Here is a 13,865-nt window from a genome sequence, read left to right as displayed (position 1 = left end):
AGACAACTAAGAACTTTTTTGTTTAAAATTTTATGACTTGCAGATTTTAACCTACTTTCCAGTGTGTCTAATGCTGTTATTATTCTAATGTATTTCTTTAGTTTGGCCACTTTTGACAAGTTGAAAAATGAAACTTCTTCAAACCATGTTTCATCTGTGTTAAAACATTTATCACATGTCATGGAATAAAGAAGATCTGATCATGGCCTTGTTTAACCTTCAACTGGCAAATGGCCTAAAAGTCTAAAATAGCAAAGGTCTAAAGCAATTATATTTTACCGTTTGAAAACAGAATGAGTTTTTTAAAAGTGCTTTAACAACATCATTATAGAGGACAGAAAGTTTCCCTACCTGAAAAACCTTAGCCATCTATGTTTCAGGACTTCCAACTGTTTATTTATTAAATTAGTAGCCACTTAGCACCAACTTATAGTAGCATGGGCTAGTGATGTGAATAATCCATTATCCTAACTGCTTTTTGCATTAAATTAGGAAGCTACAACCGCCACAATAAGAGTGTTTATATAGCTGAGATGCCAACCCCTTTCTCTCTCTCTCGACACTTTGTTCTAAATGGTGATGGTTAGGGAATGAAGTGGCACTGAGACTGAAGAGGGAAACTTAATGGACATGTAAAAGATCTCTCACTTAGCAAAGCTGAAATCGCTGAGGGGGAAGTAGCGTTGGCGCCCTCCTCTGAAAACAATACACGCAAAATTCAGCGTTCTCACAAGGTGATCCTTCTGTTCATTGATGCCAGAGGAGAACTTTGGTCAAGATGTTGATGCTTTCATATGCATTTAGTTATGAGATGTAACACAGACTGTTTCTGATTTATGTTAGCACTAGCAAAACTTCATAGCAAAAATATAGGCAGGTAAAAGCCAATATCTTGTCATTTCTGATCTGATACAGGGATTATGAAGGCTGAAATGCTAATGCTAAACATTTTGATCAGCCGTTTTTCAATGGCCAATACTGAGAGTTGATTATATAAACTGTATAACATGATAGTAAATGAGAACTACACAAAACAGCTAAAATTAAAGTCTTATTTATAAAAATAATAAAATGTATTTAAAAAAAAAAAAAAAGGCTGTAGTTATATTCTGGACCTACCAGTTCAGTTAACCGGCCAAGCTACCGCCCAAAAATGGCATTAAGGGTGTGTTCACACTTGTCAGGTTTGGTTCGATTAAAATGAGATTTCTCTGTTAGTGCGGTTCATTTGAATAAGTGTGAATGCTGCCATCCGAACCCTGGTGCGCACCAAAAAAGTGGACCGAGACCCCTTAAAAAAAAAAATGGGTCTTGGTCCGCTTTCAAACGAACTCTGGTGGGGTTCAACTGAAATATCAATGTAACACGGACCAAAGACATTTAAACAGAACATGATGCCACAAGATATGACTCTAAAAAGGACACCAGTTTTTTCTCATAATAGTCGCGATGTTGCCTATCACAGTTCGGTACAGGCATCAGAACCGTGTCTCCTCGCAGCATTGTTTTGGATGTTCGACAAGTTCTGTTGCAAAATATACATCACAAAAGCCTTTTTTTTGTTTTGTATCTTTAGGTTCAGTGTTAAAAATGGCAATGTGAATGCTAAACGAACCTGGTCTAAATGTATCATTTTCTTTGAGAACCAAGAGAACCGAACTACAAGTGTGAACACACCCTTAATCAAGAATTGGCACAAAGCTCCTGGCATTATCTGTTATCACTGCTCTTTAGGATTCCCTTACATACTAAATTCGCACACTTTTACAACATCACTAGATCCTAATGGACCAAAGTTCTCCTTCAGTAGTGACAATGTCACCAGACTTGAGCCCAATAGTATGCAGTTGAGCAATACTAGAACGAAAGTAGCTTTTCTTTAATTTTCCTTATTATAATGAAACTTTCCTTTACAAAAAAAAACATTTTAACTGCTATGAACTACCATTTAAGTGTCATACTCAGTTCTGACTCGGCATGCATTATCGCCAGCAAACAGTAGAGGCATTTACCTGTTACATTAATGGGAACAATGCATGAGGTGATGACTTGAGAGTCTGTCTTCATCTTCTCTTCTGGGGTGGGTAATGGTAAGAGTCCAGCCCAGTTTGTCTGTTTGTCCAGCGTTGAGGGCACGTTTGGGATCGGGCACTTCGGCCAGTGGCCCAGAGCCACTGCCTCTGAATCTGAATCAACTGGAGGAGCAACCTAGAAGAACATTTTGGCAAAGAATATCAGTATGAGCTTTCTGCGGTTGGATGTGTCTATCAAATTAATGATGTTTACAATTGCTGTAAACTTCAAGACCCCATGAATTAAATTGATAAGCGCAGTTAAAGGGTTAGTTAATCACTCACCCTCATGTTGTTCCAAACCCACAAGACTTTCGTTCATTTTTGAACACAAATGAACATATTTTTAATGAAATCTGAGAGCTTTCTTTCCCTCCACAGACAGCCTATGCAACTACCACTTTCAAGGCCCAGAAAGGTAGTAAAGACATTATTAAAGTAATCCATGTGACTCTAGTGATTTAACCTCAATTTTATGAAGCGAAGCAAGTGCTTTGTTGGAGATTAATATTTTCTAAATAAAGTGGTAAATTATGTTTTTTTGCACAAAAAAAGCACTTGCGTCGCTTCATAAAGCTGAGGTTAAACCACTATAGTCATATGGATTACTTTAATGATGTCTTTACTACCTTTCTGGGGCTTGAAAGTAGTTGCGTAGGCTGTCAATGGAGGGACAGAAATCTCTCAGACTTCATTAAAAAGATCTTCATTTGTGTTCTGAAGATGAACGAAAGTCTTTCGGGTTTGGAATGACATGATGGTGAGTAATTAATGATATCATTTTCATTTTAGGGTGAACTAAACCTTTAATGTTCCTATGACGTATTTCCCAATGAAACAGGAAGTTGGACCTTTTTTCTTTTAAATAGCCAATGGTCTTTACTTACGTCAGTGATCATTTGCTAGGGATTTTTTGCTAGTCTTTAGCTAGTGGCTAAAGAAATATTTAAAAGTTGGATACATTATTAATACTCTTGGTCCATATTTCCTGGAGAAGAAGATTGTATGTTTTTCTGTGTCTATCTGCTAAAAGTTAACTTTTACAGTAGAAAACTTCAATGCTAACAGACATAAGCTAAAAGCAACAAAAATCCTATTTTGATTTCATGAGGTCTGTGAAAAAGGGGAATAACTTACTTAAAATTGAAGAACATTTAGATTTTAGTTACAAAAGATACATGCACATGCATAAAGAAGCGTTGATGCATGCAAAGCAAATGACAATGAAGATGCATTAGTGTAAAACAGTTTCAGGAAAAAATTATAAGAAATGAAACAACCCAGGAGGACGCATATCTACATGAAGCACACAACACAACACTTCAGTGTTCAATTCCCACTTTTCAGCTGTCATCCACTGCACCAGCTGAAGTACACTCACTAAATCCTGTCAGTTAACTTTGCAGCTAATCTAATGAGTTAAAACTACCGTACAAACTTACCTTGTGGAGTTTACAGAGTGTAAAAGGTTTGAAGCGTTCAGTGGCTGTCACCCAGCCACATATGAACGTGCACAGTGTTAAAGAGAGCTGTGATATTGAGTCTATGTGTGTCACTTTCCCAGCCGCCCAATGAGGATCTCACAATAAACAGCAGCCAAAAAAAAGTGTTACCACGGAAACTTCTCCCAAAACCAGAGGAGGAGGAGGAAAAGAAAGAGGGAAGAGGCACAAAAACAGACGGACAGAATCAAAGGGAGTTTATGGCCTTTTTGTTTGCCGGCGCTGAAACGAGGGGCAAGGGGTGAAGTGGAGTATTGGAAAACACAGGATCAAAGCAGAAAAAAAGAAAAGGAGAAGGAGTGTATGGAGCCAAAATTGAGCAGGAGAAGAGGGAAAGTAGGGGGCTGGGAAAGAGCCAAATGTGACGGTTTGATTTCTCCATCTGGCTCGTGTTCAAAAGCTATTTTGATTAGAAAAGAAACGAGACATCAGGGGAATGAAAGAATGCCATTCATGAAGTTTAAGAGCAGAAAGAGAGAAAGATAGAGCGTAAAGGAGTGCGAGGATATCTGAGAAAGTGAAAGTTATAGTATATGTCTACAAGACTTATGTTTATGGTCCAAAATGTACATTTTGGCAATCTTCCAATGGCAAGTGATTAAATAAATAAGTACAATACTAGTCAAAGGTTTCGAATTGCTAAGATTTTTTAATGTTTTTGAAAGAAGTCTCTTTTGCTCAACAAGGCTGCATTTATTTGATAAAAAATTACAGTAAAAACTGTAATATTGTGAAATATTATTACAGTTTAAAAGAACCATTTGCTATTTGAATATATAGTAAAATGTAATTTATCCCTGTGATCAAAGCTGAATTTTCAGCATCATTACTCCAGTCTTCAGTGTCACATGACCCTTCAGAAATCATTCTAATATGCTGATTTGATGATCAATTATTATTTCTGCTCACTTAATAACAATGGATTCGTCGATGAGTTTCAGATTATTGTTTTTATCATTCGACTTAGAAACATGCATTATGCTGCAGTTCCACGTTACCAGCTAAACTTACAGGTCACAGCTGGTCACTTTATAAGGAACAAAGACGATTTTTTATTTGCATTCATTTTTGACCCTGCATATGTCTTAAAATGGATCAGAAAAGACAGACAACAAGAAGTGTGAACTGAAGACAAAATTTCAATAGGGAACTCATGACAGAGTGTCTCTGTTCTCGTGTTCACTCTCTAAGGCATCTATCTTGGAGTCAGGCACTCAGGCAGGGGTTTGTGGGTAAGCCACAGTGCCGGGAGTTGATGGGCAATTATATTTTTCTGCCACAGACACACACATGCAGTCAGACAGCAGCTCTACCCTGGAAACCCTGTCATTAGGAAACCTCAGACTAGCGCACTTCCGTGTGTGTGTGTGTGTGTGTGTGTGTGTGTGTGTGTGTCGTAGACATTCCGCACATACTGTTTCTGGAGCATAATGCTGGAGAGAGCATGAGAAGGACAGTGTTTTATTAGTCTGAGCAAGTGTTGATTTATACAGCATTGCTAGGTCTATACCAGGGTTAAATCTGGGCAAAAACGCATTTGTAGTGAATTTCACTTGCAGAGATTTTTAGTTTTTATTTGAGGATTTAAAGTATTAGTTCACTTCAGAATTAAAATGTTCTGATAATTTTCTCACCCCCATGTCATGCAGGATGTTTATGTCTTTCTTTCTTCAGTCGAAAAGAAATGAAGGTTTTTGAGGAAAACATTCCAGGATTTTTCTCCATATAGTGGACTTCACTGGGGTTCAACGGGTTGAAGGTCCAAATGTCAGTTTCAGTTCAGCTTCAAAGAGCTCTACATGATCCCAGACGAGGAATAAGGGTCTTATCTAGTGAAACGATCGGCTGTTTTCTGAAAAAAATATAAATTTATATACTTTTTAACCACAAATGCTCATCTTGTACTGCTCTGGGATGCGCCACGCATTACATAATCACGTTGGATAGGTCACGCATGACGTAGGGGGAAGTACCGAGCAAGTGTTTACAAAGCGAACGTGCGAAGACCAAGTCAAATGTCCTTTACAAAAAAAGGTAAAACAACAATGTCAAACAATTTTGAAGTTGGAGGAGAAAATGACATGGAGTTTTTTGCCCTATCACGATACTTCCGTCTACGTCACGCGTGACCTTTCCAACGTGATTACATAATGCGTGGCGCATCGCAGAGCTAGTGCAAGATGAGCGTTTGTGGATAATAAGTATATACATTTTTATTTTTTTTTTAAAAACAGCCGATCGTTTCACTAGATAAGACCCTTATTCCTCGTCTGGGATCGTGTAGAGCTCTTTGAAGCTGCACTGAAACTGACATTTGGACCTTCAACCTGTTGGTAACTGTTGAAGTCCACTATATGGAGAAAAATCCTGGAATGTTTTCCTCAAAAACCTTAATTTCTTTTTGACTGAAGAAAGTAAGACATAAACATCTTGGATGACATGGGGGTGAGTAAATTATCAGGAAATTTTCATTCTGAAGTGAACTAATCCTTTAAAGTCACTGCAGAAACTGTGGATGTCATATAGGTGAGGGAAGATAATAGGGGTAATTCAAAGACACTCAGATTTGCAAAAATACAATCTGACTTCATGCTCATTTTTTAAATTATTTTATTTATAAATAAATAAACGACATGATGTGTGCTTTTATATGCTTCATAAAAATAAACTACCATTCAAAATTTGGAGTCAGTTTTTGAAAGAAGTCTCTTTCTATGTGAATATATTGTAAAATGTAATTTACTCCTGTGATCAAAGCTGAATTTTCAGCATCATTACTCCAGTCTTAAGTGTCACATGATCCTTCAGAAATCATTCTAATATGATGATTTGATGCTCAAGAAACATTTCTGATTATTATCAATTTTGAAAACAGTTGTGCTGCTTCATATTTTTGTAAGATGCCCTCAAAAACCAATTCCCCCTTAATGAGTTCCTGACACTGGTCTACAACTATTTTCTTTCATTCAGACTTGCACACACATGCACAGAAGATCATTTTGATGTTGTCATAACCAGATGAAAGGTCAGGCGTACTGCTGATGTTAGGAACTAAAGAAGGTAGTAGCATCAGAAGAGAAGTTATAGATGTTAGACAAAGCTTAAAGAACCCTGTTAAGATTTGGTTTTCATTCAGAAGTTAACAATATCTGAGTAAATATTTATATTAAAAGCTCATAAATGTTAAAAAGTTGTCTTAAAGATTCTACCAAACCAAATCTTATTTTTGTCAAAGGTTCTGATCTGGAAGCAGTTGATTATGATTTGATTAGGGATGCAAAACTGTTTCTAGATCAGCGTGAAAGTAGAATCTAGGAGACATTTGGGGTAAAATACCTTTCTGCTCCACGGGGAAAAATGACAACACTCAGTAGGGGAGGAGGACCGGGTGCTTTGGAACTACAACACACACAAACACAAAGATGGACATGAATATGAGGATGAACATGAACACAGATATGAACATAATGAGGGAATCACAGTCTGGTGCTTGTGTATGCAAAACTGTTACAGTCATTTAAACTGACAGAACAGTCATGATTCATTGTGCTTGTCAAAGCATGATGGGATGATATAGATGTAGGCGATTATATATAATTAAGAAGTCGTTCTCAGTTCTGCAGCACCGAAATGCCGTACATCCCAATTCACATACATATATAGTGTGCACTAAAAGTAAGCTCTGCTGTGATGGAAAAGTACATACTAGCACAGTGCAATTTGGATCTAGAAGTATATTCCCATTGGTCACAAACATTTAGCATACTATTTTCAACATACTATAATTTGAGATGCACTAATTCTACTCTTGCACGCTATGTAGGACGGATAGTATGCAAAATGGGACGCAGCATGTGTCCTAACCGGGAGCAAGGCATTTCAGAAGTAACTTTTCGGTCACACATGGCAAATAAAAATGTAATGTTTAATATGCAGTCATGTTGAGGAGAATTTTGGACCAATCAGAATTCACAGTAGGCGGGACTACCCAATGCAAACAGAGGGTTGATGTATTTTTGCAGGCCAAAACCCAGAAATGAGTTTTTTGAATGGATTTTTGGTTAAATGCAGTTAATACAAGCACATCATCCGAACAGATAAACTCATCTACTCACTAGTCGCTTTCACAGCCTTGTTGTGTTTATAATCGCACTCTAACAAACTTTCAGGGAAAATATTTTTAAACAAAGACTGAAAGAGTTGTCAGAAGTTTATTGATGGCGACATTGAAGTCATGTACATTTAGCTTTTTACTTCTGGAGTTTGTATTTAGGCTTCAAAATTCATAAAAGCTGTGTTCATTTGTGAAGATTATCATGATGAACAAAACGTGCAACAATCATAAGCTTTCACTGGTCACAGAGCTTATTTTCTGTCATTATCCAAAAGCCAATGGAAAAATCCTATTGGCTTTTTGTCGAAATCAAATGAACATGAATAAGATGATATTGTGTGTTATCACCTGGTTAGGTCATGTGTACTACTATAAGTAAAGATATATAATCCAGCACAGCTGACTGAACTCCTGTCAGCAACCTGAAAACATCCTGAAAAAATAGTGTTGTTATAAGATGTTTAATAAAGAAATGAATGTTGTTTGTCCTCACGGCTGCAGGGTTGGCTGCAAAAGAGGAGTTAATGACCAGCCTGGTACAAATAATGTCCTTACGACACGTCATCCAGAGAGATGACGTGAGTTTGGATCAGCGGGATCAAAATAATCATTAAATTTAAAAAAAAAAAAAAAAAAAAAAAAGAAGAACTGAACTGGCAGCCTGGCCGATATAGATGATCACCTGCTTCTGCTTTATTTAAAATGTGTCAAAAGATACAAACTGTGAGACCGAAAAATGAATGAATAATGTAGCACCATCATGATTTCATGAAGAAAAAAATACTCTACATTACTGTAAACAACTTGCATATTGATTACATCCTTCACAAGGTATGAGCTATGGACGCTTGTTTCCGCCATGAAGCAAAAAATAAAAAAGGTAATTGCGACTTTTTAATCTCACAATTCTGACTTTTTTCTCAAGATTGCGAGATATAAAGTCAGAATTGTGTGATAAAAAACTTGCAATTGCGAGAAAAAAGTCAGATTTGCGAGTTATAAAGTCAGAATTGCGAGAAGTCAGAATTGTGAGAAAAAAAGTCGGAATTGCAAAAAAAAAGTCAGAATTGAGAGAAAAAAAAGTCAGAATTGCGACAAAAAAAAGTCAGAATTGAGAGGAAAAAAGTCAGAATTGTGAGATAAAAAGTCACAATTACCTTTTTTATTTTTTTATTCAGTGGCGGAAACAAGCTTCCATAATGAGCCTTGTAAAAAAGTGCACTTAATTGTTTTTAATGTGCGCTTCAAATCTTAAAAGTATATTTTAAAAAACTGTTCTTGCAGATAATATACCATATTATTGAGATAAAAAGCTACTGAAGTGCACTTACAGAAAGTGAACTTTAATCTCAAGTAAAAAGTTTTACTTTCAAGTACATTTTAAATCACTGTTTTAATAATATTTTGTCATGCATTACAGAAATACTCATCTGATGTGTTTACTAACATACTAAAGCACATGTAAAGTCAGTTATTCGATATTACATATAAAGTTTATATATTTTAAATGTACTAAACTGCTACTTCATCATTACATATGTTCACCATAAATGCTATTTGCCAAATTTCAAAGACAATAGAAGCAACACTAAAAAATGCTGGGTTAAAAACAACCCAAGTTGGGTTGAAAATGGACAAACCCAGCGGTTGGGTTAAATGTTTGACCAGCGTGCTGGACAGTTTTATTTAACTCAACTATTGTTTAAAAATGACTATATGGCTGGCTTAAAATGAACCCAAAATAAGTTGGAAATTAAAAATCTGACACATAATTACTAGAGGCAACAATAATAATCAACAGGTGAACATTTATTAATAAGCAATTTGATAAATGTTTATTGTTTAATTATTATTTACTAAACATATTAATAAATGTTCATTTCCAACCTTTTTGGGTTCATTTTAGGCAAGCAAAATAGTAATTTTTAAACAACAGTTGAGTTAAATAAAACTACCCAGCAGGTTGGGTCAAACATTTAACCCAACCGCTGGGTTAAAACAACCCAGTTGCTGGGTTTGTCCAAATTGGGTTGTTTTTAACCCAGCATTTTTTAAAGTGAATTATGACTACATATTTAGATATACTCAAGTCCTACTTAAGTGGGTCAAAAAACACTCTTAAGTTCCAGTAACTGCATTTAATGTAAATTTAAAGTGTAATACATTTTATTTAATTGCAATTAACATGCAATAAAGTGTCCGAAAACATTATCATATGTTTTTAAAAGTATGCTAAAGTGTACTTCTCTTTCACAAGGGGATATTTGAAGACAAAAATACACAAATAAAGGACAACAGTGGTGGATTGATTTGGCTAAAATGAAATGTCTCCATGCAGTGCAGCGTGTGAGGTTTGTGTGACACACAGGCGTGTGTTTACCTGTGTTTGTGTTGTCTGAGTTTCTATGTCTCTCTCTGTCCTTTCCTAAACACACAGACACACTATCATCATCATCACACCGTCTACAGGAAATCACACTATAGCTCAGGTCTCCAGCACGGCAGGTGTTTACCGTTGTCAGCGGTCTCTCTCTCTGCTGTCGTCTCCTGTGCGTGCGGGGCGACGGGTAGCTGGGCATCATGGGCGGAGCCATGGAGATGGAGATGGTCACCCTCCGCTGTCTCTCGCTGACCTCCTGCCTCTGCTGCTGGTCTGTGTGCAGATCCACACACAAAAGAGAAATCTGTAAGTCATTTCTAATCAACAAGACACATGATCTGAGGAATAAATCATGTCTGGAACACAAACGCTGAAGTTTAATACTTGTTCAAATCACTAACCTTGACTAAGAGCAGTATAATAACAGTGATGCTTTCAAGCACCACTAGTAATTAGAAACAGCATAGTGTGAGTTTATGAAATCATAATCCACACTTTTGAACATATAATGTATTTGTCCTTTTTTTCAATTGTTTTAACTTTTTTTGACATTTTTTATTGATCTGTAAAGTGAAGATTTAATGGTTTCAATTTTATTATGGTGTGTGGCTAATTATTATGTCATTTGACGTTTTTCATTTTTGCTTATACATTACAAATAAATCTCTGTTTTAGGAATTCTAATTTTCATATTATAGTTTTAATAGTTCTATCCTGTCATGTACAGTGTTGTTATGAAAACTAAAACTATTAAAATCATTTTCGTTAATTGAAATAAAGGTCAAATAAAATAAATTATAAATATTAGATGAAAAACTTAAAAAAACTTAAAGAAATTTAGAAATGTTGCCTTGGCAACTAAATGAAATAAAATAAGGTTAAGTACTAAAATTGCTCAAACTAAAACTACAATAAAAATAAATTAAAGCTGTAAAGAAACATAAAAAAAATAAAAAAAAATAAAAAAAAACTCAAATTAAAACTAAAAATACTATCCTGTTAAAGTTTTATTGCTAACCTAAACTAAAACTACAACTACTAAAAAATTGAAATAAAGCTGAAATAAAATAAAATATAAATATTAGATGAAAAAAATTAACCAAAAATTAGAAATGTTGCCTTGGCAAGTAACTGGGGGAAAAAACAGTTTAAGTTGACTTAAGCACTAATTACTAAAACTAAAGCTGAATGAAAAAAAATAAATGAAAGCTATTTAGAAATATATAAAAAAAAAGAAAAGCACTGAACAAAATGACTAAAACTTAAACTAAAATTAAAATGAAAATATCCTCATATTTACAGTGTTGTTATTGTTGACTTAATCTAAAACTTAATCACTTTTGTTAATTGAAATAAAGCTGAAATGAAATAAAATATAAATATTAGATGAAACATATTAGTTGCCTTGGCAAGTTACTGAATTAAAAAAGTTTAAGTACTAAAATTACTAAAACTAATAAAATAAATTTAATCTACATAGAAAAGTTTAAAAAATAAAATAAAAAAGCACAAAATTACTATAACTTAAACTAAAATTAAAATGAATACTGAATTAGATTAGAAATACTCACAAATACTATAATATATTACTATATTATACTAATACTATATATATATATATATATATATATATATATATATATATATATCCATCCATCTACAATAACATTGGGCATTTAGCACTTCAGACATGACACATCCATCTTCCTCCACTAGAGGGCGGTAAGCGTCTACCGCCCGCCACTGAATGGAGGATTTTGAATAACTTGGCCTAGAGGAGAAGTGATTGTCAGAAGGTGTTCACAGGATGAAGGAATGACTCTGGTGATTGATAATCGACCGGTATTGATTTGTAAACGTCTCTAACCTCTGTACAGTGCCCGCAGACTCTGTTTGGCATTTCGATGCAGCTCTTCCACACACGCGGGCCGGGTCGACGGCAGGAACACGTTTCTCTGCAGGTGCCACGGAGCCTGATAATGTCCACTCAGCTTACTCTCAATGTCCAGATTAGACAGCGCTGCAGATAGAAGAGAAAATGTGTTACAAAGACATCATTCATATATTAGTGGCCATATGCCCTTTTTTTTTCTTTTTTTTACATTCATGTAGACTCAATAGTAGAAAAGGATAGCACATATATTGAATATTATAAGCCTATTCATATATATATATAGCCCCAAAACAGTCCCCTCCCCCCTTTAAGCATAAACCTCAGTAAATTTTGTTAGATTAATGCTTTATCACACATTGTCTTGAATTTAAAAGATTTACCAAGACAGACAAAGTGAAACAATAGGCCTAGTTGCTCAGACTGAGACCTTTGACTCTTAACTGAGCCTATAAACCCGCTCTAATCACTTCCTCAAATGCTCTCAGAGAAGCTAGCACTGGTGTGAAGTGCAAATAACCTCGGCGGCTGATCAAATAGCCAAACATTAGCAAAACAATGCTGCAATCTGTCAGCGGCTAATGCTTCAGTGTGTGAGAGACAAAAGGTCTTAATGGAACCAAACACCTGATTCATGATGAGCCTAAAGCAAACATCAGTCCTCCACCTCACAGGTTCATCAGGGTACAGTCTATTTCAAACTAGGGCTGCATCCGAAATCACATACTCTCAAGTAGGTACTTATTTTGAACTACTTCACGACTGCTAAAAAGTATGTTCTATATAGTATGAGTGTGTGTAGTCTGAATTTAATCTGGATGTACTACATTCGCCATGTTGTCATTATCATGTGACCTACCAGCGTCAGTTATGTCACTTCACTACCATTCACAAATCCTCTCCTGTGGCCTCATGGGATAGTAAAGTGTCCATCATATGCACAATTCAGAATCTCACCAGAAGTAGCAGGTCACCTGGAGACTTTTTGCTTTATGAGTACTGTGAATTCGGACACAACGGAATATGGATGACCTATACTACGTCCGGCAAGATTCTGAAGTAGGCTGCATCCGAAATCGCATACTTCCCTATATAGTAGGCGATAAAGAGTATGTGCAACTGACGCTGGTAGGTTACATGATAATAACCACATGGTGAATGCAGTGCAAATTACATTCATACACACACATTCATATTATATAGAACATATTTTTTAAGAGCTGCAAAGTACAACATAAGTACATACTCGAGGGTATGCGATTTCAGACGCAGCCCATAACTATAGTTTTGGCTTGCAGATCCAGTTAGCTCTTGCTGGTAAATGCCATACCTACACCATTCAGGGGCCAAAACTATCTTTCTTTCCATGGACAGACATTCAAAATTAGCTGTGCATTCTGATTCAGACTAAACCATTTGTAAGAAACTCTTAAATTATTACTTAATTCTTGTTCGCAAGCTCATAAAAACAGGAAATTGATTTTTATTATGATTTTTTTTGTTCAAACAGATAAAAACTGTTCAAAACAGCTTATAGGATAATGGTAAAATGAAGGCCTTGGGACATATATATATATATATATATATATATATAAATATATTTTTCTTAATATATATCTTTAAAATCTATATGACAGACCCAATGCACTTCCATTATCAACCCCTAAAGAGAGCAGTTGTGCTTAAAAAGTAAATGCATGTGTTCTGTGTTTACACATATATCGCGCACACACACACACCTCAGTTATGAATAGACACAGAGGGTCTGTCTGGCTGGGATGCTGCAGGCAGTTTTCACTATAATGCGAGTGAATAGACGTTCAGCTCCTCTATGTGAGACATTCCTGTCACCAGCATTAATGCAGAGCAATCTAGGTCACAAACTCAATAGAGCACAACTCTGTGT

At 35.6% G+C, this 13,865-nt stretch overlaps 1 protein-coding gene across 6 annotated transcripts in view; it reads right to left on the bottom strand.

Annotated features, from left to right (window-relative positions):
* Positions 1–13,865, bottom strand: part of nhsa (Nance-Horan syndrome a (congenital cataracts and dental anomalies)) — a 105,380-nt gene that overhangs the window by 7,852 nt on the left and 83,663 nt on the right. For 2 of the 6 annotated variants that reach the window (XM_051880146.1, XM_051880151.1), the window contains exons 2-7: positions 11,936–12,088; positions 10,202–10,341; positions 10,069–10,113; positions 6,911–6,973; positions 2,013–2,208; positions 649–696 (exon numbers count right to left, since the gene is read on the bottom strand). In XM_051880146.1, the coding sequence (XP_051736106.1) occupies positions 649–696; positions 2,013–2,208; positions 6,911–6,973; positions 10,069–10,113; positions 10,202–10,341; positions 11,936–12,088 (645 nt within the window). The remainder of the gene's footprint in view (positions 1–648; positions 697–2,012; positions 2,209–6,910; positions 6,974–10,068; positions 10,114–10,201; positions 10,342–11,935; positions 12,089–13,865) is intronic. The other 4 variants (XM_051880149.1, XM_051880147.1, XM_051880148.1 and 1 more) reach the window with 4 other exon arrangements.

Source organism: Ctenopharyngodon idella, chromosome 22 (assembly GCF_019924925.1).
Source record: "Ctenopharyngodon idella isolate HZGC_01 chromosome 22, HZGC01, whole genome shotgun sequence".
In the NCBI taxonomy this organism is placed as follows: Eukaryota; Metazoa; Chordata; class Actinopteri; order Cypriniformes; family Xenocyprididae; genus Ctenopharyngodon; species Ctenopharyngodon idella.
This window is presented reverse-complemented; position numbering and strand designations above follow the sequence as displayed.